The 27,843-nt window shown below is 45.3% G+C and overlaps 1 protein-coding gene and 1 long non-coding RNA gene across 3 annotated transcripts in view; one reads left to right on the forward strand and one right to left on the reverse strand.

The window, feature by feature from the left end:
- The window catches only part of LOC119975949, a 59,537-nt gene that overhangs the window by 17,143 nt on the left and 14,551 nt on the right, over positions 1-27,843 (forward strand). The gene's annotated exons all lie outside the window — the stretch shown is intronic.
- Positions 8,707-27,843, reverse strand: part of LOC119975947 — a 37,558-nt gene continuing 18,421 nt past the window's right edge. Inside the window, exons 2-3 of one of the 2 annotated variants that reach the window (XM_038815924.1) lie at positions 14,051-14,167; positions 8,707-9,510 (exon numbers count right to left, since the gene is read on the reverse strand). In XM_038815924.1, coding sequence (XP_038671852.1) covers positions 9,374-9,510; positions 14,051-14,167 — 254 coding nt within the window. In that variant the 3' untranslated portion in view covers positions 8,707-9,373. The remainder of the gene's footprint in view (positions 9,511-14,050; positions 14,168-27,843) is intronic. The other variant, XM_038815925.1, reaches the window with a different exon arrangement.

The following is a 27,843-nucleotide window of genomic DNA, read 5'->3' on the forward strand; positions in this document are numbered from 1 at the left end:
GCACCAAGCGCCGATTGATTTCAAATCTAACCAGCCCACTTCCGTTGGCGAGATCAGGATTGCGCCGCGGCGTGGCGAGACACCAACGATCAACAATTAAGGCCAATCTCCATCCCGTTAACTGGAAGGACCCCCGATTTAATGGCCTCCTGTGATCTAACCGGCTCAAGCGGTCACGCAGATGCCCTTTAGTACACCTATTTAAAAACGTGAAGCTAGCAAAATGGCTGATGTGGGAATCGGACGTGAGTAGCCATCTTGGTAAATGGGCAGTCAGTCCGGGGGAGTTGTTGGGGCTATCGCCCCAGTGCTCGGGAATGGTATTTGGGGGGGGGGGGGGGGTCAGGACTGTCGCTATGCCAGCTGCACTGGTGGGGTGTCCCCCTGGGATGGAGGTGGCTCAATGCCCACAGGCCTGACATACCAGCCCTGGATCGTGTATACCAGTACCAGGGGCGACAGCAGCTTCTCACTGAGCACCCTAGGTCAGAGTACCGTCTATGATAATATGGTGCAGGTCACTTTGAGCCGCACAAACCATGGTGGCCTGTGGTTTCACAGCTGAAGGCTACTGCTAATAGGGAATTGGCAATGTTAGTAATGTGAGCACTTCACAGCCCCCAAGTCGTTGCAGGTTGTGTGTGCCCTGTGCTCTCTTGTTTTTTGCTGCAAAACTGCTTGAAGACCTGGGGCTGGATTCTCCGTTGCGCCGGCAGCACACCCAATGCCCATGGGTTTCCCGGTGGCATTGAGTGGCCACAATGGGGAATCCCATTGGCAGGTGCGGGAATGGAGAATCCCACTACCAGTGAGGGTGCACCACCAAGGATAACATGGCTGGTGGACCGGAGAATCCCGTCCCTAGTGTTTTGTTTGTTGGCTGCCTTTTCTGCTTCTGAAGCCTGGAATAAGGCAAAGGAAAGCTATGAACAAGCTTACTACCAAGAAGTGCTTTCTATTTCCTCTGCTATGCTATGAGTAACTGTGAGTAACTCAGGTACTGACTTCCTGTTTTGAGTTCTGCTACTGGAAGATGCCATGGGGGAGAAAGTGGAGGAAGGCCTGACTGTTAGTGCAATGCCTGGGCTGTGTTTCTGCTTGGAGCTGCCCGTCAGCTTTTTTTTGATTTAGAGTGAGGCAGGGGGAGGATTTTGGCTGGCCTACTATCGGGTGGAAGACGGGGGAGGCTTTGCTCTTGCAGTTTGTTGATACTGTCACTGGAATATTTTGTTTATTGACTTTTGACTGTTTATCAACTTATGTCTGGAACTGTGTGGCACTTGTTACTGCCCGCTGTGTTCCTGTGGCCGGTCCTCGGACTCTGTTGTCGGGGGACCAGATGCTGATACTGCAGGGGGAGGGGCAGCAGCCTGATTCGACTGAGCAACTTGGAATTTGTATCGGGATGCATTTGTAGACCAATTGTATGTTTGATATCATGTTATTGTGGCATGTTATTATTATTGTTTCTGGTGTGTGTACATGCCAATTGTAACCCCTCCTGCTTCTGTGGCCCGGTGTTTGGCGAGCTTACTCTTACTGGTGAAGGGGAATGGTTTCTCTCTCTTTCCTGCCTTGCTTTGTGCCACCATTGGCACAGGGGCTGGTTGAGCACAGTGGGCTAAACAGCTGGCTTGTATGGCAGCAGCGCGGGTTCAATTCCCGTACCAGCCTCCTCAAACAGGCTCCGGAATGTGGCGACTGGGGGCTTTTCACAGTAACTTCATTGAAGCCTACTTGTGACAATAAGTGATTATTACATTGGGTGCTTTTCACTGCTGCTGGGTGCTGGTGTCTTTGTTTTCTTATTTCCTGTTAACTGGTTTTGTTCATGGTTGGTGTTTTCATTGTACTGTTACCTGTTTTGTGGTTTCTATGTTTACTATGGATTTTGCCTTGACTTTTGTAGGAGGAACCTGTCCTTGGACTGAACTGTGCTCTCTCTGGGGAGGGGTGTTTTCTCTCCCGCCATGTTGCGTCGGTGTGTCATTTTCCGGTGGACTGTGCTGCTCGTGTTTCACACACGCACACTCTTACAGGCGTACACATAATAATAAGCTTTATTATTGTCACAAGTAGGCTTACATTAACACTGCAATGAAGTTACTGTGCAAAGCTCCTAGTCACCACATTCCAGCACCTGTTCGGGTACACTGAGGGAGAATTCAGAATGTCCAAATTACTGAACAGCACATCTTTCAGGACTTGTTAAGAGGAAACCGGAGCAGCCGGAGGAAACGCACACAGACACAGGGAAAAGGTGCAGACTCCACACCGGGAATCGAACCTGGGACCCTGGCACTGTGAAGCAGCTGTGCTAAGCACTGTGCTACCGTGACCCCATATGCAGACATTCATTCATATACTCTTTATTACAAGTACACTCTTGCCAACGTGCACGCACTGCTTTCTACATATGCATGCTTTCCTATACACGCATTGGATACGCTATCACTGATGTGGGGCTGCTGCTGGGGTGTGTGGGGGGGGGGGGGGGTGGTATATGGGTATATGGACTGACTTAGATGCTGGTGGTTTCATTTCTTGTTTATTGTTTATTGGATTTTTGTCTGTGATATAAAGTGCGTAGCTTCAGTGTATTGTTGTTTGCTATGTAATTTGCTTGTTTTTCTTTAAATGTAGAGTACCCAATTTATTTTTCCAATTAAGGGGCTGTCATTAGCCAGGTGCTAAGCGAGTGCCTTATACCCTTATACCCCAAGAGCCATCTGGTCCTCCTGGGGTATCCCTTGAAGACGCATGGTGACATGGGTGCCATCTGTTACCTCCAGACCTGGGGCATCCCAACGATGGCAGAGAATGCTGCGGGTATCTTTGTGGACTTGGTCAAAGTCAAAAATTTATAGTCAGCTGCGCAGGCAAACAAGGCATCCATCACTTCATGGATGCACTTGTGGGCTGTGGGTTGGGAAATGCCACACAGATCCCTGTTTGAGCTCTGCAATGACCCTGAGGAATAAAGGTTTAGAGCTGCAGTGACCGTGGCTAGATCCAGGATCACCGTGGCAAGGGGGTGGGGACTGGCGAACGGGGAGGGGTGCAGGCCGGCACAGTGCGGAATAATGTGACAGAGACTTCACATGTCTCGCGTGTAAAGTGTTTTACTGGAGTACAATCATGACTCTAACTGTCCCTAGTTACTGATGATGCCGCAATCACCACCCCGTGCCCTCTCAGTGACCCTCAATCTTCTTAGCCTTCCATGCTCTGCCGCCCTATCTAGATGTGTTCCCAGAATGCACATCAGTGGTGGTGGCAGCCTGCTGCTGTTTCACATTGCCATAGGGATGAGGGCAGAGGAAGCCATTGTTTGAGATCAGACATCCTTACAAAACCATGAATATCACAGACAGATGTCTTTTCTCTTTGGTGTGGTCTGCAATCATCTGAGGGACAGGAAGCAGGACATAGAGGCAGCCGCACCTGAACCAAAATTAAACATTGACTTTATTGTTCAAGCAGAACGCAGATGGGTGCTTGCACTGAGATTGAAGGCCGAGTTTGAGAGGATTTAAAGGAGGGTAGAAGACTTGTCTAGCTTAGAGCTAGAGGGAAATGATTTACAGTATAATCGTTACAGTGAAAGTTTTGAGATCAGCAGTTTTACTTGGCTGAGAAAGTAAAAAGGAAATAAACCATCAGGATTTAATCTGGCTCTTCGAGGATAAAGTGTCCACTTACAGGCGAGTGTAACATCTAACCATAGCGAGAGATTTTGGGCTGTGCTAAAAGTTAAATGGGGATCTCTTTATATTTTAAAGTACAAGATACCAACAAAAAAAGTGTTAGTTGACTCACTAGTTACAAAAAAAAATTTAAAAACTGAAATCTTGAGGTGTTGTTCTTTCAGCAGTTCACCAGAATTTCACATTTCTCTTTAAAAGTTATCGATCTCCACGGAGATTGCAAGAATAAAACAATTCCCTTGTTTCCCCCGCCCTCCCAAACTGCATGCAACCAAAAAAAAACTTTCAAATCCACTTAATAGAAAAATTTGTGACTTCATAGTTTCTCTTATATGAGCATGATCATTGTAGCATGATCAATTAACTTCTTGGCATCAACATTGAACTAACTACCGAGATTGAGCTCTACAAAACTAGTATCAACAATAACTAATAACCTCTACTTTTGGAGTACTGTAGATGAGCATTATGCACCCCTTAATTTTCCAAATAATTTTCCAAATTTAAAACAGAAATGTTTTTGCTTGACCTGTATAGTTTTGAGCTGAAGTGTGAACTACACAGCCTACATTTACCAAAAGGCAAACATACAATGGCGCTAATACCCACGGCTAGTGTCCACACCAATGCTGTGAGCTCAGGATATTTCCGACTACTCAGGGGCATGAGACAGGGCATGCCCCGTCTCCACTACTATTTGCGTTAGTGATTGAACTGTTGGCCATTGAGCTTAGATTGTCAGGGGAATGGAAAGTATTGGGGGGGGGGGGGGGGGGGGGGGGAGGAAAGAGTGATGAGGAATATAGAATGTCCCTTTACGCAGATGATTTAATATTGTACATTTCTTATCCTCTCACACGTATTGGAGAAATTATGGAACTTCTGAAAAAATGTTGATCCTTTACATAGAATCCCTGTAGTGCAGGAGGCCATTCAGCCCATCAAAATGCCACCATACCCAGGTCCAATCCCCTGCCCTATTCCTGCAATCCCATTCTAAGGGGCAATTTAGCACAGCCAATCCACCTAACCTGCACATCTCTGGACTGTGGGAGGAAACCGGAGCACCCAGAGGAAACCCATGCAAACACGGGGAGAATGTGCAATGTCCATACATCACCTGAGGTCGGAAGCAAACCAGAGTCCCTGGTGCTGTGATGCAGCAGTGCTAACCACTGTGCCACCCTATTCAGGGTATAGATTGAATAAGAGAGAGAGAGATTGGTAAATTCCTTGAGGAAAGAGGACAGATCTTTTAAACTGGCCAAGGCACAGTTTAGTAGTTAGGAATTCAGGTTGCACTGATTGTTACATAAACTGAACTCGAGAGTCTGGTAGAAGAGGTGAAGGGGTACCTGAAGAGGTGGGAAGCCCTTTCCCTAAAATTGGCGGGTAGAGTATACACGGTCAAAGTGAACATTTTACCGAGGTTTCTATTCAGAGTCTCCGATCTTTCTGTCTAAATCTTTTTTCCACTCGGGTTGACAGATTAATCTCTGCCTTTGTCTAAGCAGGAAAGACTCCTAGGATTAGAAGAGCTTTCCGGTTATCTGGCACCAGGGTGGGGGCTACCAAGCTAGCTCGGTGAGCTAGCTCTCGGAAGCGCAGTGAGGGGTGTGCATATGTTTGGTTTAGGAAAGGGATTGGGTTATAGGGTGTTGTTGCTGGTCAGTGGGAGGGAGGGGGGGGTGAATGTTCTGCTGACGAGGGAGGGACTTGGGCTGAGGGACAGAGAGGAGTCGGGCGGCGGGGGCTGCCTGGGGATGGACCTGTGGAGGCGGGTTTAAAAAAGGGGGATGACTGATCGGTGGGGAGGGGGGCGATGAGCCCCCCAACTAGGCTGATCACCTCGAATGTTCGAGGGTTAAACGGGCCGGTCAAAAGGGCACGTGTGTTCGCACATCTTAGTGGATTGAAGGCGGATGTGGTACTGTTGTAGGAGGCGCATCTCTGGCTGAGAGGGTGCAAACGGTGAAAATGACGGTCCTCCCGAGATTCCTATTTGTATTTCAATGTCTCCCCATCTTTATTCAGCGGCCCTTTTTTTAAGCAGGTCAACAGAGTGATCACAGGCTTCGCCTGGGCAGGCAAGACCCCGCGGGCAAGGAAGGTAATGCTTGAGCGGAGTCAGGGAAAGGGCCGGCTGGCGCTGCCAAATTTTAGCAACTATTACTGGGCGGCTAATATAGCCATGATCAGAAAGTGGGTGGTGGGGGGGTTGGTATGGCTGCGTATGGAGACAGCTTCTTGTAAGGGCACCAATCTGTGGGCATTGGTAACAGCGCCTCTGCCGCGCGGTACTCCACCAGCCCCGTGGTGGAGGCGGCCCTGAGAGTTTGGGGCCAGAGGAGGCAGTATGTGGGAGCATCGGTCCGGGCCCCAATTTGTGATAATCATCGGTTTGCCCTAGGGAGGATGGACGGGGGGTTCCGGTTATGGCGGAGAGCGGGGATTGAGAGGATGGGGGAAATGTTTATAGAGGGGAGCTTTCAGAGTATGAGGGCTTTTGAGGAAAAGTTTGGGCTGACGAGGGGAAACAAATTCAGGTATCTGCAGGTGCAGGACTTCCTTCGTAAACATGTGTCAACCTTCCCGCTCCTACTGCTAAGGGGGATTCAGGACAGGGTAGGTACCAGAGAGTGGGTGGGGGAGGGAACGTCTCGGACATCTATAAGGAGCTTATGGGACCGGAGGAGTCGCAGACCGAGGAGCTGAAGCGCAAGTGGGAGGAGGAGCTGGGAGGTGGGTTAGCCCCGCTGCCTCACGGCGCCGAGGTCCCAGGTTCGATCCCGGCTCTGGATCACTGTCCGTGTGGAGTTTGCATATTCTCCCCGTGTTTGCGTGGGTCTCGCCCCCCCACAACCCGAAGATGGGCTGGGTAGGTGGATTAGCCACGCTAAATTGCCCCTTAATTGGAAAAAATGAATTGGGTACTCTAAATTTATTTTTAAAGAAGAGCTTTGGTGCAACAAGGGTGACAATCAGGTGGGTTGGTGCAGCCAAACCTTATGCGTGCAAAGATGGTTTGAGGAGCCGGGTGTGGGGTGGGGTCGGATCAAGGAGGCCTCTTGTGTAAGGTTATGTCTGAGGGCGTTGGTTACGGCCCCTCTTCCGTTCTCACTGGTTAGTTGACAAGCCCGGTGATAGTGGCACCTTTAAGAGTTTGGAACCAGTTTAGGCAACAGTTTGGACTGGGGGATATGTCTTTACGGTCACCAATTTGTGTTAGTCATAGGTTTGCACCATCAGGGATGGACGCAATATACAGGATATGGAGGAGAAAAGGGGTTGAGAGGTTCAGGGATTTGGTTGTGAAAGGTATGGTTGCGGGTCTGGAGGAGAAATTTCAACTCCCAAGAATGGGTGCATTTCGATATTTGCAGGTGAGGAACTTCATTCGTAAAAAGAGTTGTCCTCTTTCCCCCCCAATTGCTTTGACCCCATTATTAGATGTTATCACGGGATGCAATGGGGCAAGGGAATGTCTCTGATACATACAAATACAAGCTGGAGATGGGGAAGAGGAAGTGGGAATTAGAGCTAGGCCTAGGGAGGGCTATGGAGCTTTCATATTTGGAGTTTTACCACTACTTGACATAATTCAAGTATGTTAGTCTAGGATGGAACAAGTAGGCAACGTGATGTTTTGAAATGTAAACAAATTATATTTTGTGTCATGTGAGAGTACCTTTAAGAAATGGGTGTTTATAAGTGGGTGTGTATATAAATAGCTGTAGTGAGAGTACCTTTAAGAAATTGGTGTTTACTACTGCAGTGATGTCAGAGACGAGGTGGATCTGGGCTGTCTGTCAGCTTTTTACTTTTGTTTTAGGCTGTTTGCTGCAGGGTGTGTTTTAGTTTCACTTTCAGAACTGGATAGCTGCAGTCACAGCCAGAAGGTGTATTAGAGTCTCACTCTGTAATCTAAAAACTGTAAATCGATCCTGGTGATTCAAAACTAATAACTGCTCTCAGTAGTGAAGAATTACTTAGTGTTGTATTCTTTGGGGATTATATTTGAATTGATGGTTGCTAAGATGTTCACTGTACGTTTCAAAAAAGGTTAACTTCAGTTCATAGAATAAACATTGTTTTGCTGTAAAATATACTTTTCCATTTCTGCTGTGCCACACCGTAGAGTGGGCCATGTGCTCCCCAAACCACAATCTACTAACAGTTGTGGGTCAGGTGAACTCCATGATACACTTTGGGGTTCTCTAAACCCTGGCCCATAACATTTGTTCTACTCTCCCTTGGAGTGATCTGTTCCCTGTAAACACTATTCACAACACCCTATGCTGCTCTTGTTTGGCCTTGTTTCGCACTGTAACCAATCATTATTTGTTGATGCACCAGTCAATGTACTCTGTCGATTATTCTTGTTTACTATGTACGTACTGTGTACATTCCTTTGGCCACAGAAAAATACTTTTCACTTGTACTTCTTTACATGTGACAATAAATATCAATCAATTAATTTATGTTTTATAAAACTTGTATACTCAATTTCCAATACTCTATTGTTGGTCCATTCTTTTAACAAAAAGGTGGTTACAAACCAAACAAAACAAATATTTTCACTATCAGCTCAGGTGTCAACTTTCTTCCATACATGACTCACCATGGGCGGGTTTCTCCGTCCCACCGCACCAGATTTCTGGTGCAGCACGCCGTCGGGATTCTCCGTTTCACCGGCTGGTCAATTGGGTTTCCGGCAAAATTCTGCCGGCAAAACGGAGAATCTCGACGGTGGAAAATTCAGCCCCCGATCCTTGGAGTAGGTGACTTTGCTGAGGCAAGCCATTTGCTTTGGTCACCTCATTTTCCACTCTCAAAAAAAGATTTCATTCTTTACACAGAATTATCTGAATGCAGAAAGGTGTTTCAACATCGGCGGCATTAAAATTTATATTGTAATTTTATGTTGACAAAATTTTAGATCAAAGGTATGATCTTGAAACTAAGTAATCATATAATCTTTTAAAATTCTCCACTGAAGTAATATTTAAAAAGGCAATATTTTATTCAATTTGTGAGCAAACAGAAGTAATTAAATGTAATAAGCTCAAACTACTGACAGAAATAGTAAAAGTTTGCTGGTTGGTATTAAACTGCACTGCTAAGTCTTTTAAAAATATTATAAGTTATAAAATTGTGGTTGTATCTGTATGAAACTATCCTTGTTCACGGAATAGATTTTCATTCAGGTGTTTAAAATAAAAAAGTATGGTTCACACGAGGAAGGAATGGCAAACCCTTTCAGTTTTGCATATTTCTCTTCAAATGGCAGAAAAAGATATCTCTCTTCATAATTGTCAACAAGTCTTCTGCAAAGGAGTTGATTCAGAAAATGGTGAACTGGACTATGTCAGGATTCTCTTCAAATGTTAACAGCCGGTGAATTTGTTTGAGTGAAAGACGTCTAAAACTGAATGTACATACTCTCTAATCATAGGTTACGTCAACTGTGAGGACTACAATACCATCATATTTCAGGTTCTTCTGGAACAGATATTTGTTCAGATAAACCAGACTCTCCCCAGTCATGACACTGATAAAAAGAGAAATGTCACATCTGGAAAATCAAGTGTTTAATTTGTTTTTCTCAGGTCCTGGTACTCTTAATAAATGCGCAAATGTAGAAAATAGTGGTTTATAAAAATCATTTAAACTTCAGTTTCCATATTCATTCCATTATTTCCACCAGAGTCAATCTGTAGGTCAGTTTTAAAGCCATCAACCGTGGATGGACCCACTGTCAATTGTTGCGAAACAGCATCTGTCCCAGCATTCTTGGATATTCCTAAAAAAAATACAATACGCAAGTATTACAAATACAATACCACAATTATCATTTACTTTAAAGCCAGATACAAAATTGCTGTATTTTCCATTTTATTTCAGTCAATTTGACTTGAGCTTATCAATATCTATGATATCTTATCTATGAGGACAACAAAGCCAAGGAATTAAATTCAATTATTTTGGCAACCAGCATCAAATACATAGAAACACAGAAAATAGGAGTAGGCCATTCAGCCCTTTGAGCCTGCTCCTCCACTCATTATGATCATTGCTGATCATCGAACTCAAACCTGTTCCCGCTTTTCCACCTTTGTTCCCTTTAGCCTCAACAGATATATCCAACTCCTCTTGAAAACAATGTTTTGGCCTCAACCGCTTTCCGAGTTAGCGAATTCATTCTCTAGGTAAAGGAATTTCTCATCAACAAAGTTCTAAATGGTTTACCCCGTAGCCTTAGACTGTGACTCCTGGTTTTGGATTCCCCCCTGCCATTGGAAACATCCTTCCTGCATCTACCCTGTCTAGTCATGTTAGAATTTTATATGTTTCTATGAGATTTCCCTCCCCCGCCCCATTCTTCTAAACTACAGCGAATATAATCTTAACTGACTCAATCAGCTGAGGGCAGCACGGTAGCACAAGTGATTAGCACTGTGGATTCACAGCACCAAGGTCCCAGGTTCAATTCCCTGCTGGGCCACTGTCTGTGCGGAGTCTGCACGTTCTCCCCGTGTCTGCGTGGGTTTCCTCTGGTTGCTCCGGTTTCTTCCCACAATCCAAAGACGTGCAGGTTAGGTGGATTGGCCATAATAAATTGCCCTTAGTGACCAAAAAGGTTAGGTGGGGTTACAGGGATAGGGTGGAAGTGAGGGCTTAAATGGGTTGGTGCAGACTCGATGGGCCGAATGGCCTCCTTTTGCACTGTATGTTCTATGTAATCTCGCCTCATACGTCAGTCCTGCCATCCCAGGACAAACATCTTAGGTTAGATATAGGACACCGCAATACAGAGTAAAACGCCTTCTATTCTGATTCAGTTTGCGTCAGTCGAACCACAGAAGCCCACCTGGACCACAGATTTTTCCATTCCCCACATCAGTTATTCTGTAGGAACTCAGTGTGAGATTGCCAATTAATAGGTTTTATGCATGGAGCCAACTTTCATTGGGAACTGGATGAAAATAGTCCAAACTCATTTTTCACAAATGCCTTATAGAAATCAGAAATTGGGAGCATTTAACCCTTCATTCAGGATTTGATTTGAACACAGATCTTCCCCAGACTCCTGACCATAGTACTGATCTGCCAAGGGCGAAATTCCAGCTCCGTCTGAAGACAGGGACAGCTTTATAAATACACACATTATCACCAGTATTTGTTTATTTTGATTTTATTTAGATGAACACTTCAAATACCAGCTCCTCCTCTCACCAATGGCCCAATGGAGAACAGTATCACTTGATATGGCTGGAGGCCTGGTTCTGCTATTGGATGGCAACGCAAGAGGTTAGCACAAGAAAATATTCAAATTATCATCAGCTTCCATCTTTAGGAAAGGGAACTTGTCGTCATTGTCCATTCCAGCTTGCATTAACTGAATTCCATACTGTCTGGATGATTGAGGGAAAAACATCTGCCTTAACTGAAAGGCCCATGTCACAGGAAAAACAAACTTGAAAAAATTCCACTTTTGCTTCCCAGAGTTACCCAATCTCAACAGTCTTAAACAGATAATCGCAGACAACTGCTTGAGCCATTTCTTGCCAGATCTGGCTGGACTGCATTATGCACCATTAGGTCCTGCTCTCATCTGCTAAAACTGCTCACCCTACCAAGATTATCCCTGAATGCAATGATAATCCCACCTGGCTTCTTTCCTCCAATGCAAACCATATTTTTAAACCCCTCTCCCATTTCCACTCACCCTCACTGTCAACAAGAGGAGTTCATGGAACTCTTTGTCACAAAAACTGAGGCCATCTGATCGGCTGCTTCTGCCAAGTTCCTCCTTTCGCCTATCCCACTGGGCCAAATATCTAAAGTTGCCCCCTGGCCTCTTCCCCAGCTTTGCATATACATCATTCTCTAGTTTCTCTTGTATATCCCCCTAGTGCTCTCTGGTTTTGTCCTCCTGTTCCCTTAACCCAACATTCCTTCCTAGTTCTCACATAAGGGGCCTCACGGTAGCATGGTGGTTAGCATCAATGCTTCACAGCTCCAGTGGTCCCAGGTTCGATTCCCGGCTGGGTCACTGTCTGTGTGGAGTCTGCACGTCCTCCCCGTTTGTGCGTGGGTTTCCTCCGGGTGCTCCGGTTTCCTCCCACAGTCCAAAGATGTGCGGGGTAGGTGGATTGGCCATGCTAAATTGCCCGTAGTGTAAGGTTAATGGGGGGATTGTTGGGTTACCGGGTATACGGGTTACGTGGGTTTAAGTAGGGTGATCATTGCTCGGCACAACATCGAGGGCCGAAGGGCCTGTTCTGTGCTGTACTGTTCTATGTTCTATTAGCTGATATTGCCAATGGTTCTTTTTCTTTCAAATCTGCCATTACCTTTTCAAACTGTGCCTGCACTGTAATTAAAGGTTTATAATGACAGTAAACAGGATTAAACAGGATTAAGGCTGTTGCTTAGCAACCAGGGGTCACCCTAGGTTACAAAGAACTTTTGCATTTTTGACTGGATCCAGAGGAAACCTGACAGGACAATGGTGCAGCTGGGAAAAGCAAACTTAGAATACCTACAGGGGGAGGGCAGCACAGTGGCTAGCACTGCTGCCTCACAGCAGCGAGGACCCGGGTTCGATCCCAGCCCCGGGTCACTGTCCATGTGGAGTTTCCACGTTCTCCCCGTGTCTGCATGGGTCTCACCCCCACAACCCAAAAAGATGTGCAGGGGTGAATTGGCCACGCTAAATTGCCCCTCAATTGGAAAAAAATTATTTATTACAAAAACCAATCCCTGCAGTGCAGAAGGAGGCCATTCAGCCCATTGAATCTGCACTGACCCTCTGGAAGTGCGCCTTACCTAGGCCCACTTCCCTGCAACCCTGTCCTATTCCTGTAGCCCCACCCAACCTTTGGACACAAAGGGGCAATTTAGCATGGCCAATCCACCTAACCCGCACATCTTTGGAGCACCTGCTGGAAACCCATGCAGACCCGGGGAGAACGTGCAAACTCCACACAGTCACCCAAGGTCGGAAATGAACCAGAGTCCCTGGCACGGTCTTGCAGCAGTGCTAACCACTGTGCCACCGTGCTGCCCAAAAAACAGGAGGAAAACTAAACCAGGGAGATGAAACAAAAAAAAAAGGTCTCAGCAACAGTGAAGTTAAAGGAACAAAAAAAAAGAAATTGAACAAGTTGGATAAAGTTAAAGCAAAAAGCAGAGAAAGTGCTCAGAGTTAAAGAGACAGTTGCATCAGAGATAAATCAAAAGGTTTGTGACACCTTAATGTCGCCTGTGAAGCAGTGGTGTTCGGTTTGCATGGCTGGATACCGGCGAGATTGTGTGAAAGCTTGAATGCACGTGGCAATCCAGAGCAGGGGAATACTGAAAAAAATAATTGAAATCCTGGAAGTGGATCCTTGGCGGCATCTAAAAGAAAGCGTTGTTTGGGAGAAGGTCCTACAGTATGTGTTTTGAGAGTAGAGTTTGGAAACACAGTAGAGTGTGGAAGTTAAGAGCTCCAGTGAGACCAGTTGGTTCACAGTGTGACAAGCATCTGGGGGGGATTTGTTAAGAAATCCACAGAAGCTACATTGGGTAGCATCTGTAACGTGGTTTCAGTGCATGGTGCCTGACCACATTTTGCCTATTGTTTTCGCCTATGGACTGTGTATTTACTGAGAACATTGTAGTGCAAGATATATTTTTGTAACTGATGTTATCCTTAAAAATCTGTGTACATTTCGGAAGATGTAAGTAGGCTGAAAGAGTATTATATTTCAGTCAATCTTTTCATGCTTAATAAATGTTTTATTATTTTGTTAAACGGTAGCCCTGTGACTGTCCATCCATGTCTAAACAAAAAAAAATGACAGCCTATTGAGCCAGGCTTCCATTCTGGTACCCGATTGTCCAGTAGTAACATCAGCTGGGACTGTAACAATTGGTGGCCATGCCTTTAGCAGCCAAGGCCCCACAGCTCCAGAATTTGCTTCTAAATCTCTCTCCCACTCATTCTTCCTTTAAGCCAGTCCTTAAAACCTATTTCTTTGGCAAGCTTTTGGTCATTTACCTGCATATCTCTTTGAGTGGCTCGATGTCAAGGCGAAGCACCTCAATAATTTATTATGTTAATTGCTATATAAATATAAGTTGTTCTTAAGAGTAATCTTCAAAAGAGAATTGATTAAATATTTGGAAGGAGAAACAAATGCAGGGATATGGGGAAAAGTAACTCCTCTCATGCTGAACTATTCTAAGAAGGATACATGAAGATTTAGTTCATCTGAAAGTACCAGACAAAGGCAAACTTTTAAAATTTTGTGCTTTTTTTTAAAAAAAAAGAGGCAATGTCATTTTCCATTTACCTTCTTGTTCTATACAATTCCGAATGTTATTAACTTGTCTATCCTCTATACGTCTTCTGGTATTCCTGAAGAAACAGGGAATTCCAGGAAAACATATTCCTCTTCTTTTCCTCACATCTGTAAGCAAAATAAAAGTTCCTTAGTTTCTTGTTTCACCAAAGCAAAGCAATTTAATGTAATTTACTTGTCTGGTTTTTATTATTACTTTCTGTTCAAGTAATGCCTGCAAGCAGTAGTACACATCTCTCACCATTTCATTACTTACTGATGAAGGCAACCAATGTTACAAGTAGATTTAAAAATGAGTTAGTGGGAATCTACAAGTACAGAATTTCTTCAATCTCTTCAAATATGCATTTAGGTGCTTCAAGACACCGAGCCACAGAGATATTTTGGTAAATGGCCAAAAGCATGCCAAAGCAGTAGGTTTTAAGGACTGTAATTTTTTGAAGATCCCATGAAAATCTACAAACCTGAGCCTTTGGATCTAAAGAGTGAGCTGAAATTATAGGGTGTATGAGATAGAAGTAATTGACAAAGGTATGAATGGAAGTTTCAGCAGCAGGTAATGTTACAGCAGTGGAAGTAGGCAGCTTGATGATAAAGATCTCCTGCGGGATTCTCCTTTGGCAGGATCCTCTGCCCTGCCGTCAGCGGACCCACAGCTGCACGATTCCCGACAGCGTGGAATGGCCCACAAATGGAAATCCCAATGACCGGCTGTGTGAATGGAGAATCCCATTGTTGGCGGGGGTGGAAAACAGGGCTGGTGGGACAGAGAATACCACCCAATGATTCAGAAACTTAGCTTAGCTTCTAATAGATACCAAGTTTGCAAACAATTCTGTTCAACATGATGGTGTCAAGGGAGTGAGATGGAGTGTGGAGTTGTACCAAAAATCAATGGTTTTCCCAATGTTTAGCTGGAGGAAATTAGGACTAATCCAAAACTGGATATCAGAGTTATATTCCAGTAACATAAAAGACATTAGAAGGGTCAAAAGAAGTGAAGGAAAGGTATGGCGAGATAGCATCAGCATGCATGTGTAAAACAACTCTACTCTGTGGATAATGTAGAGGGAACAAGAATTTAGCTGATGAAAAGGAGTAGAGGATGAATCTTTTGGAAATCTCTGAGGTAATGATGTCAAGTTCTGAGGAGAAATCGTAACAATGCGATCGATGTTACTGGACGGATAAGGGCAGAGTCAAATGAAGACTGTCCAAACAAGCTGGACAACAGAGGAGTGGCACGGGAATGCTGTAATCAACTATCTCAAAGGCTAGAAAGGGCAGAGAGAGGCATAATGCACCCGAGTCAGAGGGGATATTGTTTGAATAGGGTAGACTTAGAATGTGTCAAATTGATTGGAGAGATACAAAAAAGAGCTTTTGGACAAAAGGACATATATCAAGGAAATTTTGTTTTTTAAATTTAGAATGCCCAATTCATTTTTTTTCCAATTTAGGGGTAATTTAGCCTGGCCAATTCACTTACCCTGCACATTTTTGGGTTGTGGGGGCGAAACCCATGCAAACACAGGGAGAATGTGCAAACTCCACATGGACAGTGACCCAGAGCCGGGATCGAACCTGGCACCTCGGCGCCGTGAGGCAGCAATGCTAACCACTCCGCCACCGTGTTGCCCCCTAGATCAGGGAAATTACATGTTCAAGGACCTTGGAAATTGAGATTAGCGATGAAAGACAATTAAAAATTCAATCATGGGTTGTGGGCATTGTTGAATAGGCCAGCATTTGTTGCATATCCCTAACTGCCCTCAAGAAGGTGATGGTGAGCTATTTTCTTTAACCACTACAGTTCATGTGGTCGAGGTACATCCACTGTGCTGATAGAGTTTCAGGATTTTGACTCATTGCTTTAAATCACGTAGCAGCATGGATAGACAACTGGTTAGACAAAAATGAAGGATTACGGCAAATAGGTGAAGCCAAGGAATTCAAGGGCCCTTTTAATGAGTGCTTACAAAGCTTGCATGCCTTTGCATCTACAAATTAACTTAATCACTGACTTGTGCCCCGCTCCCCACCACGTTTTACATGCTGACAAGCAGCTCAAATCAGACCTGATACTACTTGGTCTTTACTTCATCCCTCAATTATTTTAAAGACATTTTTTTAAAAACATACTGGATATATTATTCACACATTCATACACTCAGTACTACAGTCTTTGCCTGCCGTTTAGTTGTGCTCTATTTGGAATGACTGGTTTACTCCCGTCAGAGACAGAGACACACACAATATGCCTCTATCATCATTATTCATAGCTCCAGACAATAATATTACATGAAAATTCATGCTGCCTCAGTAACTCTGGGGGTGGAGTATGGATCAGATTGGTGCCAACAGCACTGGGGTTGATTCCTGTTCCGGCTGAGGTACATTCAGGACTTGCCCCCTTGTCTTTCTTGTGAAGGAGGTCATGGTGCTGTAGGTCAGTAAACTCCAAGATGAAGCCATACATACACAAAACAGAGGGCACTATTATGCTCTTCCCTCGATGAAAAAAAAGATACAAAAGTTCCATACAACGTATATACATTTCCTGTTTTTCATTTATTTACGAATCAAACTTTGCCACTGGTTTCCTATTCTCAAGAGCATACCTACTTTCTCGACCCAAACTTTCAGGATTCTGAAAGACCTCGGCCTATTTTGGCTGAATCGGAGAAGATTTTTCCAACAACAAAGACGGATTTTGATCTTGAACTTGAGTTGAATGTTCCACTCACGTCTGTCTGACTGTGACTTGGTTCTGAACTAGTTTCAGGCACTTGTGTGGGAAAACTACTGATACCCTATTCATATCCAATTCATCAGACTCATTTGATTTTTCCCCACTTTCCTTTCTTCGTGAACAAACCTCTGAAGGTTAAAAAATATCTACATGTACAAACCTAACCTTTCCACGACTGCCCACCTTGACCAAATATATGCAAGCAACAAACAAAGAACAATACAGCAAAGGAACAAGCCCTTCGGCCCTCCAAGCCAGTCATGATACCACCCTTGGCCAAAACCCTCAGCACTTCCTACTTCTATATCCCTCTATACCCATCTTATCCATGTATTTGTTGAGATGCCTTTTGAACGCTGTGAATGTATCTGCTTCAACAACCACCCCTGGCAGCACGTTCCAGGCACTCACTACCCTCTGTGTAAATAAACCTGCCTCGCACATTTCCTCTAAACTTTGCCCCACGGACCTTAAACCTACGCCGCCTCGTGACTGATCCCTCCACCCTGGGAAAGAGTGTCTGCCCAGCCACTCGATCCATACCTTTCAATCTTGTAGACCTCTATCAGGTCGCCCTCAACCTCAATCTTCCTAATGAAAACAGTCCCGAGTCTATTCAGCCTCTCTGCATAGCTAACACCCTCCAGACCAACATCCTGGTAAACCTCCTCTGCACCCTCTCTAAAGCCTCCACGTCCTTCTGGTAGTGTGGCGACCAGAATTGTGCGCAATATTCCAAGTGCGGCTCTATAAAACTGTAGCATGACTTGCCAGTTTTTATACCCGATGGCCCGTCCAATGAAGGCAAGCATTCCGTATGCTTTCTTCACTACCTTATCCACTTGTGTTGCCACTTTCAAAGATCTGTGGATCTGTACCCTCAGATCTCGCTGACTTTCTATATTCTTAAGAGTTTTGCCATTTACTGTATATTTCCCCCTATGTTAGACCTACCTAAATGCATTACCTTACATTTGTCCGGATTAAACTCTATTTGCCATTTCTCTGCGCAAGTCTCCAACCTATCTGTGTCCTGCTGTATCCTCTGACAATCCTCAACACTATTTGCCACTCCACCAACCTTGGTGTCATCCATTTACTGATCAGACCAGCTACATTTTCCTCCAAATCGTTTATGTATACTACAAACAATAGGGGGGATTCTGGCAAGGATTTGCCGACGTTAAGGTACGGGTGGTTCCCAGTCCAGAGGTGGCGATTTTTGGTACGTCAGAAGACCCAGGAGTCCAGGGGGGCGAGAGAGGCCGTGTCTTGGCCTTTGCCTCCCTGGTAGCCCCGAGTCGGATCTTGCTAGCATAGAGTGACTCAGACCCCTCGGCCCTCGGACCCCCCTCACCCCCCGTTTCTCAGGCGTAAGAAATTAAGTTCGCCCTGAGGGGCTCAATGGTAGGATTTGCCCGAAGGTGGCAGCTGCCTATCAATTTTTCTTGAAAGAACTAAGCTGTGAGCAGGAGGGGTGGGGAGGGGGCGGGGCGGGTTGGTGGGACCACCATTATAGTAAATGAGTTCTGAGCCGGATGGGATTTACCCCAGAATAATGAGGGAAGCAAGGGAGGAAATTGCTGGGGTCTTGACTGGCATATTTGTATCCTCATTGGCTACAGGTGAGATCCCAGAGGACTACCACTGTTTAGGAAAGGAAGCAGGGTCCGTGTGGAGTTTATACATTCTCCCCTTGTTTGCGTGGGTTTCGTCCCCACAACCGAAAGATGTGTAAGGTAGGTGGATTGAACACGCTAAATTGCCCCTTCATTGGAAAAAATGAATTGGATACTCTAAATTTTTTTTTTTAAAAAGAAAGGTAGCAGGGATAATCCAGGACACTATAGGCCAGTGAGCCTCACATCGGTAGTGGGTAAATTACTCGAGAGAATTCTCAGGGACAAGATTTATACCCATTTGGAAACAAATGGATTTATTAGCGAATGACAGCATGGTTTTGTGACGGAGAGGTTATGCCTTACTAACTTGATCGAGTTTTTTTGAGAAGGTGACAAAGATGATTGATGAGGGGAGGGTGGTAGATGTTGTTTACTTGGACTTCAGTAACGTCTTTGACAAAGTGCCTCATGGAAGACTGGTACAAAAGGTGAAGTGGCAAGATGAATACAGAACTGGCTCGGTCACAGAAGGTGGAGGATAGCAGTAGAAGGGTGTTTTACTGAATGGAAGGTTGTGTCTGAATGGAAGGTTGTGACTGTTATATTACAGAGATCTAATATATATATATTACTCATTTTTCATGCCGAGTTGTATTTATTCAGCAACAAAATAATATAGTGTGTTCTTTTACTTTAATACTTTGACTAGTAATGAAATTAGATTAGATTAAATTAACAATTAATATAATACACTACATTCTGAGGTGGTCACTACTATACTCTAGCTGCAATACACACACACTAACACTAAGAAACAGTGGGAAATTCCTTATATAGTTCCTGTTAATATTGCCATCTAGTGATCATTTGACTACATTAACTAATCATGTATTAACATGTACAGAGATCACTACAGTGACTAGTGGTGTTCCACAGGGATCGGTGCTGGGGCCTCTTGTTTGTAGTATGCATAAACAATTTGGGCCCATTAGTAGCCCGCCTGCACAAACCCTGAAATCACCGCATCCATCTTCCTAAAAAACTTGGGAATTGGGAGGCTCTGAAACATGAACGAGAACCTCGGGAGGACCATCATCTTGACCGTCTGAACCCTTCCTGGAAATGACAACAGGAACGCACCTCCTAAAGTCCCCCTTCATCTGCTCTACCAACCCAGCCAAATGTAACTTATGCAGCTGCTCCCACCCCTGTGCCACCTGAATACCCAAGTACCGAAAGCTCCCCCCACCACCTTGAACAGCATCTCTCCCAATCTCTTCTCTTGCCCCCTCACCTGGATCGGAAAGACCTCACTCTTCCCCATGTTCAATTTATAGCCAAATTCCTCCAAGGTCCCCATAATCCCCCAATGCCTCCCGATGGGTCCGAAATGTACAACAAATCGTCCGCAAAGAGCGAGATCTATGCTCCAGCCCCCCCCCCCCCCCCCATACTATCTCATGTCAGTCCCTCGACACTCTCAACTCCATCGGCAGTGGCTCCATGGCCAAGGCAAATATGGCCTCGGCAAAGAGCAATGAGGAGAGTGAGCATCCCTGCCTCGTCCCCCGAAGCAGCCCAAAATAGTCCGAGCTCACCCGGTTTGTCCGCATACTAGCCACCGGTGCCTGGAACAGCAGCCGGACCCAGTCCACAAAACCCTGCCCAAACCCAAACCGCCCCAGTACCTCCCACAGATCCACTCCACCTGATCGAAGGCCTTTTCCGCGCCCATGGCAACCATCGCCTCCACCTCATCCCTCAGGGTCATCATTATCACATTTAATAATCTCCTAATGTTGGCCGCCAGATGCCTCTCCTTCATGAACCCCCATTTGGTCCTCCCCTATTACTCCTGGCACACAGTCCTCAATTCTTGAGGCGAAGATCTTGGCCTCCACTTGCCGTCCACATTTAATAGTGAGATTGGCTTATAAGACCCACACTGCTTTGGATCTTTATCCCATTTTAAAATCAAGTAGATCGAGGCTTGTGATAGCATTGGGTGGGGAGCACCCCCTGATCCCTCGCCTCGGTAAACACCCTCACCAAAAAGGGCTCCAGGACCCTTGAAAACATTTTATAAAACTCCACTCGGTATCCGTCTGAGCCTGGGGGCTTGCCCAACTGCATCGCCTCCAGCCCCTCCAACCACTTCTACCAGCCCATTGGGGGCTTCCAAGCCCCCAGTCCAGGTCTTCCTCCACCCTCGGGAACTCCAACCCCTCCAAATACCGCCTCATCCCCTCCACCCCGGCTGGGGGCTCCTACTCATACAACCTACTGTAAAAATCGCTAAACACCTGATTCACCCCCACTGGGTCCAAGACCATTTCCCCCCCCCCCCCACCCTTGTCCTTCACTTTCCCGATCTACCTCGCTGCCTTCTGTTTCCTCAACTGATGTGCCAACATCCTGCTTGCCTTCTCACCATATTCGTAAACCACCCCCCTCGCCCTCCTCAGCTGCCCAACCGCTATCCCTGTGGATAAAAGCCCAAACTCCATCTGCAGTTCCTGCCGCTCCAAGGCCTCCAAATACCTCACTGTCCACCTGCAAGATCTCCTCCACTAGCCTCTCCACAAGCTCAGCCTTCTCCCTGTGCACCCATATCGAGATAAGCTCCCCTCTCACTATCGCCTGTAATGCCTCCCACAATGTGGCCGCCAAAACTTCCCGTGTCGTTCAGCTCCACATACTCCCGAATGCCCCCAAACGGCCACCCTCACCCGCTCACCAACCTCCTTGTCCGACAAAAACCCCACATCAAGCCTCACTGCGAGTGCTGGCCCCCTCCCTTGTTTACCCGCAGTTCCACCCAATGTGGAGCATGATCCAACGCAACAATTGCTGAATACTCCATGCCGAACACCCCCGCCAGCAGCGTCTTAATCTGGCACAAAATAGTCAATTCGGGAGTACACCCTGTGCACATGGGAAAAGAACGAAAATTCCTTCTCCCTCGTCCTCCCAAACCTCTTTCTTTCTCAAACCAATGTTTCTTTTCTACTGCTTGACATGTAGAACACTGTTTCACTGTGTCCTCTACGTCCTTATCCAGCCCTGGCGGCCTAAGTGTTGACCCTGAAATCAAATAGCAAGTGTGATCTGTAACTCTCCGAAATTACAACTTTGGCATCACCCCACATAATACAACATTTATCAACCTACGGTTCATTCTTGCACATAAAAATGGCCTGAATTCCAAATACAGTATCTGTGTTGGCCACCCATTTGCCATATAGTCATATACCTTTGCCTAAGAGTTGTTCTACCAATGTCATCTGATGTGACTGGCAGCTCATTTACGTCAAAAAGAAAAATAAATCCTCCCTGTTGGGTGCCACCTCTGATGCAGGTGGTGATCTAGACATTGCAATGATCTGCAATAGTCTGTACTTAATGTTGCACTGACAAGCAGTTAAAATCAAAGTCCATCTGTGCAACCCGGCTACAGACAAAGTGGATAGTAGGTTCAAAATAGCCATCAGTGGCTTATGAGGAGTTTAAATTGTGAACTACAACTAACCATACAAGTAGTTATAAAATCTTCTTACCCTGAAAAATCAATGGCCTGAATTTTATGTCCAGAGTACGCCCAAAGTCAGCGTGGGCAGGAGGGGATGTGAAAACCGCTCATGCTAAAGATCACATTGCTGTGGTGATATTATGATGGATGGCCAATTATCAGCCATCCAGTGCAAAATGTGCTCCGAATGGCTGAGCACTGCCAGGGAGGACAGGCACAGAGTAAGGGGAATGTGCGGCTGGCAGTTCCAATGTGCTCCCTCAGCGGGACAGCCACTGCAGACCTGTAAAAAAGATAATCAGTGGAAAACCTGTGCCAAGAGAGCCTGGGCAGCACAATCATATTTCGCCCTCAATCCCCAGACACATTTGTTAATTTTATTTGAGTCCTGAATTTCATCCCACCCTGGATTAAGATTGCAGCTAAATTGCAATGGCTGCCCTGCCAATCACCTTGCCTACCAACTGTGAAAACAGACAGGTAAGGCAAAATATCAGCTAATTGCTGTTTAATTAACTCAAACTGGCTTCTTGATTGTCGGCAGGTATGGTTCAGACTCGTGCACGTGTCGACTGACTAAAATGTCTATGGGAGCATGAAGACATCAGGACACGCGTCCAACATCTTCTCACACGGTTTTGCAGGTCAGGCACATGCCCAAACTTGACATGTAAAATTCTGGCCAGAGACAATGCTTCACGTCCCGAGGAGAATTTCACTCACTGGCAAGGAGGGAAGTGCAATTGGTCTCTCTTCACCAATATCCAACATAAGAGATCATTTGTATGGAAAGGCACCACATGCTAACTTAATTTCTTTTGGACTCATCGTAATTTTTACACAATTTGAACGTTATGTCACTCCAGTTCATTCAATGGTTGCAATAAAGTTTACAAATTTGGCATGAATTTACAATAGTTATTCATGAGGCCCAAGACGGAAGAGAGCTCAAGAGATATTCTGCCAGTGTGGTGATGATTCTGTTATGGTTCAATCTAGCTGTTGGTAGGATGTAAACCATCAGTGACCCAGTTTTGAAACATTTCATATTTATGTGCCTTCACCCAAACTCCGTCCTTTTCAAAATCTTAGAACACCTATCATCTGTCATCATGGGAGCTGAAGTACATCATCCATATTTCTTGCAAAATTGAACTCCTCAGCACTTGGAAAATTCCAGGAGCTGAAGAAACACCAAATGGCAGCCTATGAAACTGAAATAAACCAATGCATGTTAATAGTCAATACAATACAAATACAACTTTGGATGAGGAGTCTAAATAGTAGATATGCATTTTTCAGATCTAACTTTGAAACAAATTTGGCCTCCTGACAACATTGTGTGCAGATCCTCCATGTCTGGCAAAGTATCCGGTGGATTATATTACAAATACTTTAGTTACCTTCTAATCACCACATATCCGTACAATACCATCTGACTTTGATGCTACTACTACTACTACTACAACAACAGGAATAGCCCACAAATTCAAAACATATATAGACTATTTGTAAGGGTCCATCCTGATGATTCCCTTATTTCCCATTTCTTTACTTTAGCTTTTTTTGATCCATGGATACTTCATGAACATGGATCTTTAAGCCAAGCAGCAGAGAGAATGTGGAATTCAAGAAGTTGGAACATAGTATATGGTGCTGCTAGTTTTCAAATGGGAGAACTCAGACTTTGTGGCACCCGAGAGATGGGGTGGGTCTCAGTTTGATTGGTTGGGCGGTAGATTGGCCAAAAGGCCACATTCTTCCCGGTAACTGGTGATGATTGATTCCTGCCCAAGTGGGATGATTTCCAGAGTCTTAAGGAAAGTAGAGTTGATACCTGGACACACACTGTAGCCACCTAAAATGGACGCTGAGCTACAAAGTAAGCCAAGCGCTAAGACTGCAGGGAAACAGGCAGTTTAGCCAAAACAGCAGTCTGCAAAGACAGCATTTTGCATTCTGCAAGTAGCAGAAACCAGTTTGGGCTCAGGTGAGAAGACCTTAGTTAGGTGCAAATGGCAAAACGCTTTGCATGCTAATGAGGCAATCAGACCTGAACACCCACACAATAGAAACATTTGATTCTGAATGGACACATTTGAATCAAGGCCCAGACATCGAGGCACCAGAAACCTCCAAACAAAAGGGCATAAGAAACGCCCCTCCCCCCCCCCATCACGGAGACCCCCTCGCATTGGGGAATTAAAACAGTATCGATGAGGAATTGACCCAATAGATAACCAAAGGTTAAAGCCCGCCCAAGAAGAGGGAAGGACATTGGGATCCCTATAAAAGACAGGGACCTCGTGTTGTCCGGTCTGTTGTTTGTGCTCCGGCTTAACTTCGATCAAGTTCTGTTGTTCCGTGCTCCGGCCCTGACCAAGACCTTGAAGACCTGACTCCAGCCGTTGAGCACCAGCCGCCGAACCGTAAGTGCCAGTACGACGCTCGCTACGCGAACTAAGCCCGCTAGAACCCCCAGTGACCAGAACGCTTGCTGAAGGTTGCAGCCCAAGACCAGGACGAAGGCCTCGCTCCCTGACCTTGCCTGTTCCTGTTAGATAAGTATTCTGATTACTTTAGTTTAGTCATAGCTTAGTCTCTTAGTGTGTGCATGAGTATTTATTATAACTGTATAATAAATATTATCGTTTGGACCTTACTAATCGGTGTATCGTCTTTATTACTTTGAACTTGACCTTGGAATACTCGTGACGGTGTGTATACGGCACCTGGCGACTCCTAAGCTGAATAAATACATAGAACAGAGCCTAGTGGTGTTAAGCACTTGGAAGTTAATACACTCCAATAAACGCGTTTTACACTCATAGCAAAACGTGCAACAACACACACGGACAAGGACCTGCTCTCTTTTTCTCCCTCGTGTTTTCTCCAGTAAAGCTGTATAGCTGTACACAGAATCTGAATGAATCTACAGTGAAAACCTCAAAGTGAAAGCCTGCACTGAAGCAAGGTATGTTAGAAACAACAATCTGAACAAAGACTTTTATTTTCATTATCTTTACACCCCTCCGTCCCCTTTGTTTGCGTGTATACAAGGTAGGAGCAAGTTAAAGTGGGGGATTAGGAACTAGATAATAGTTAGCCAGCTGTATTTGCTGCATATTTCACTGTGGTTCTTGTTATTATTATGAACCCAGACCATAACCCAACAGTGGCTAGGATACTGGACTGAAAGACAACATTTTAGTAAATTTTTAAGATTGTACAAAAAAAATGATTTGTTCCAGGAGAGATTGCATGAAGAAATAGGGCTTGGTTATTTTTAAAACAAAACTTTATTATGAATACAATATTCAACTAGCCAACCTCACACCAAAAGAAAAGCTTACAATTACCCCTTACAATTACCCCTTACACATTACTTTCCAATTTCCCATTAAACAACAAGAAAATTAACATACAGCTCCCAATCTATCTTACTGTGGGGGAAGAAAGGATCAGAGTCAGGCAAATCAGATCCGAATTCAACTCCTCTCTCCAAAGTTTTCTCCAAAAATTCCCTCTCTAAAGCTTTTCAAAATGTCTCTCTGCAGTCCGTGGCTCCACCCAGCAATGACCTCATCTCCCCAAGCTGAAAAACAAATTATCTCTGCAGGTTGGAGAACGCATTAATTCCCAGGGACTTTCCCAGTCAAATCACAGTCCATTAGTCCAGAGACAAGTTTTTGCCAATTTCACCTACTGGCTGCTAAAAACACTCAGGCTCTGAAAAACAGAATTATTTTTAAAATGACCACTGCAGTCAAACACGCTAACCTCAGTTTTTTAACGGGCAAGACATCCAGGATTCGGAGAGTGTTCCTGCAGAGGGGATGACAGGCCTTTCTAAATTTACCCTATTATTATTGGGTGGCGAATGGGGAAACAAAGTGTAGCGGTTGGGAGGGGGTGAAGTCGGAGTGGGTGCAAATGGAGGTGGTGTGTCTAAAGGCGGTGGTTGCAGCCCCTCTGTGGTGGTGGCATCCCTTAAGATTTGGAACCAGCTTAGGCGGCACTTTGGGTTGGGGGGGCATGTCGGTACAGTCACCAATTTGTGGAAATCATAGGTTTGTGCCAACGGTGATAGTCACAAATTATAGGAGTTGGGAATAGGCAGAGACTATTTGGGATTTTTTTGCGAGGGGAGGTTCGTGGGACTGGAGGAATTGAAGGAGAATCAGCTCCCAAGGGAAAGTGAATTTCGGTTCATACAGGTGCTGGACTTTGTACAAAATGAGTTTCCTTTGTTCCCTCAGCTGCCAACACTCACACTGTTAGATAGACTGCTATCAAGCGATGAGCTGCGGTCGAGAGAATCTCAGAAATATATGGGTGGTTTCTGGAGATGTGGAAGGCATCATTAGAAGAGATAAAAGGGAAGTGGAAGGAGGAGCTGTTGAGTGGCACTGGGGGGAGGGGGATATTGTATCAGGTGAACCCGACCTGCTCCTGACATAATAATCTTCACAGGTAGATTTACATTAACACTGCAATGAAGTTACTGTGAAAATCCCCTAGTTGCCACATTCCGGTACACTGAGGGAGAATTCAGGATGTCCAATTCACCTAATAAGGAAGTCTTTCAGGACTTGTAAAAGTGGAGCACAGGCCTCATATGACTCATGCACTGCACGCTTGAGCAGGTTCTTCCTGGAAGTGGAGAATAGATGTTACAGGTGTGAAGGAGGACCGGCAAATCACGTGCATATGTTTTGGCCCTGTCCGAAACTGGGTGAGTTTTGGACATCGGTATTTGAGACATTGTCGAAGATTATCATAGAATTTACAATGCAGAAGGAGGCCATTCGGCCCATCGAGTCTGCACCGGCTCCTGGAAAGAGCACCCTACCCAAGGTTAACACCTCCACCCTATGCCCATAACCCAGTAACCCCACCCAACACTAAGGGCAATTTTGGGCACTAAGGGCAATTTATCATGTCCAATCCACCTAACTTGCACATCTTTGGACTGTGGGAAGAAACCGGAGCACCCGGAGGAAACCCACGCACACATGGGGAGGATGTGCAGACTCTGGACAGACAGTGACCCAAGCCGGAATTGAACCTGGGACCCTGGAGCTGTGAAGCGATTGTGCTATCCACAATGCTACCATGCTGCCATTATATGGGTGAGGGTGGAGCTGTGCCCTTTGGTGGCAATCTTTGGTATATCGGAGCTGGAGGGAAGAGGGACAATGTTGTGGCCTTTCCTCGAGTGCCCGGCGCTAGATCCTACTGGGTTAGAGGCCGGCGGTAGAATTTCCGCAAATGGAGAAATTTAAGTGTGTCCTTAGGGGTTAGAGGAGGGATTTGACACAAGATGACAGCTGTCCATCTCGGTTTGTCCCCAGTGAGCTGTGTGTGTGTGTGTGTGTGTGTGTGTGTGTGTGTGTGTGGGGGGGGGGGTTTGGAATTTGATTTTATGAATATGGAACTTTCTGTATGATTTGGAATAAAATTATATTTTATTAACTTTTCATGATAGTGATTCAGAAATCATGTTAACTGATGCATCCATGGCTGTGGCCCAAGGATGTTCAGGTTAGTACGGGTTAATGTGGCACAGTTCCGCCCACATTATGTAGATAGTGTGCAGAGAGAGAATCTGAAAAGTCCGCATGAAGATAGTACCTCGTGTAGCCACACGTTGCAAAGAATGAAGGGAAAATGGACAATGCTGAGAAAGCAAGCAGGTGCAAGGTTTGTCTGTTGATTGGAGCTATAGCTCCCAGACAAGCCCAATACTGCAAAGCTATTACCATACTAATGAGCCATCTCCGGAGACAAAAGAGTAACATTTAGGTAAACGATACTAACGCAGACACCCCGGCGCCAGAGGAGACTAGAACAAAGCAGGTCAACGGCCACCTAGGACCCG

The sequence above is a fragment of the Scyliorhinus canicula genome, chromosome 13 (genome assembly GCF_902713615.1).
Source record: "Scyliorhinus canicula chromosome 13, sScyCan1.1, whole genome shotgun sequence".
In the NCBI taxonomy this organism is placed as follows: Eukaryota; Metazoa; Chordata; class Chondrichthyes; order Carcharhiniformes; family Scyliorhinidae; genus Scyliorhinus; species Scyliorhinus canicula.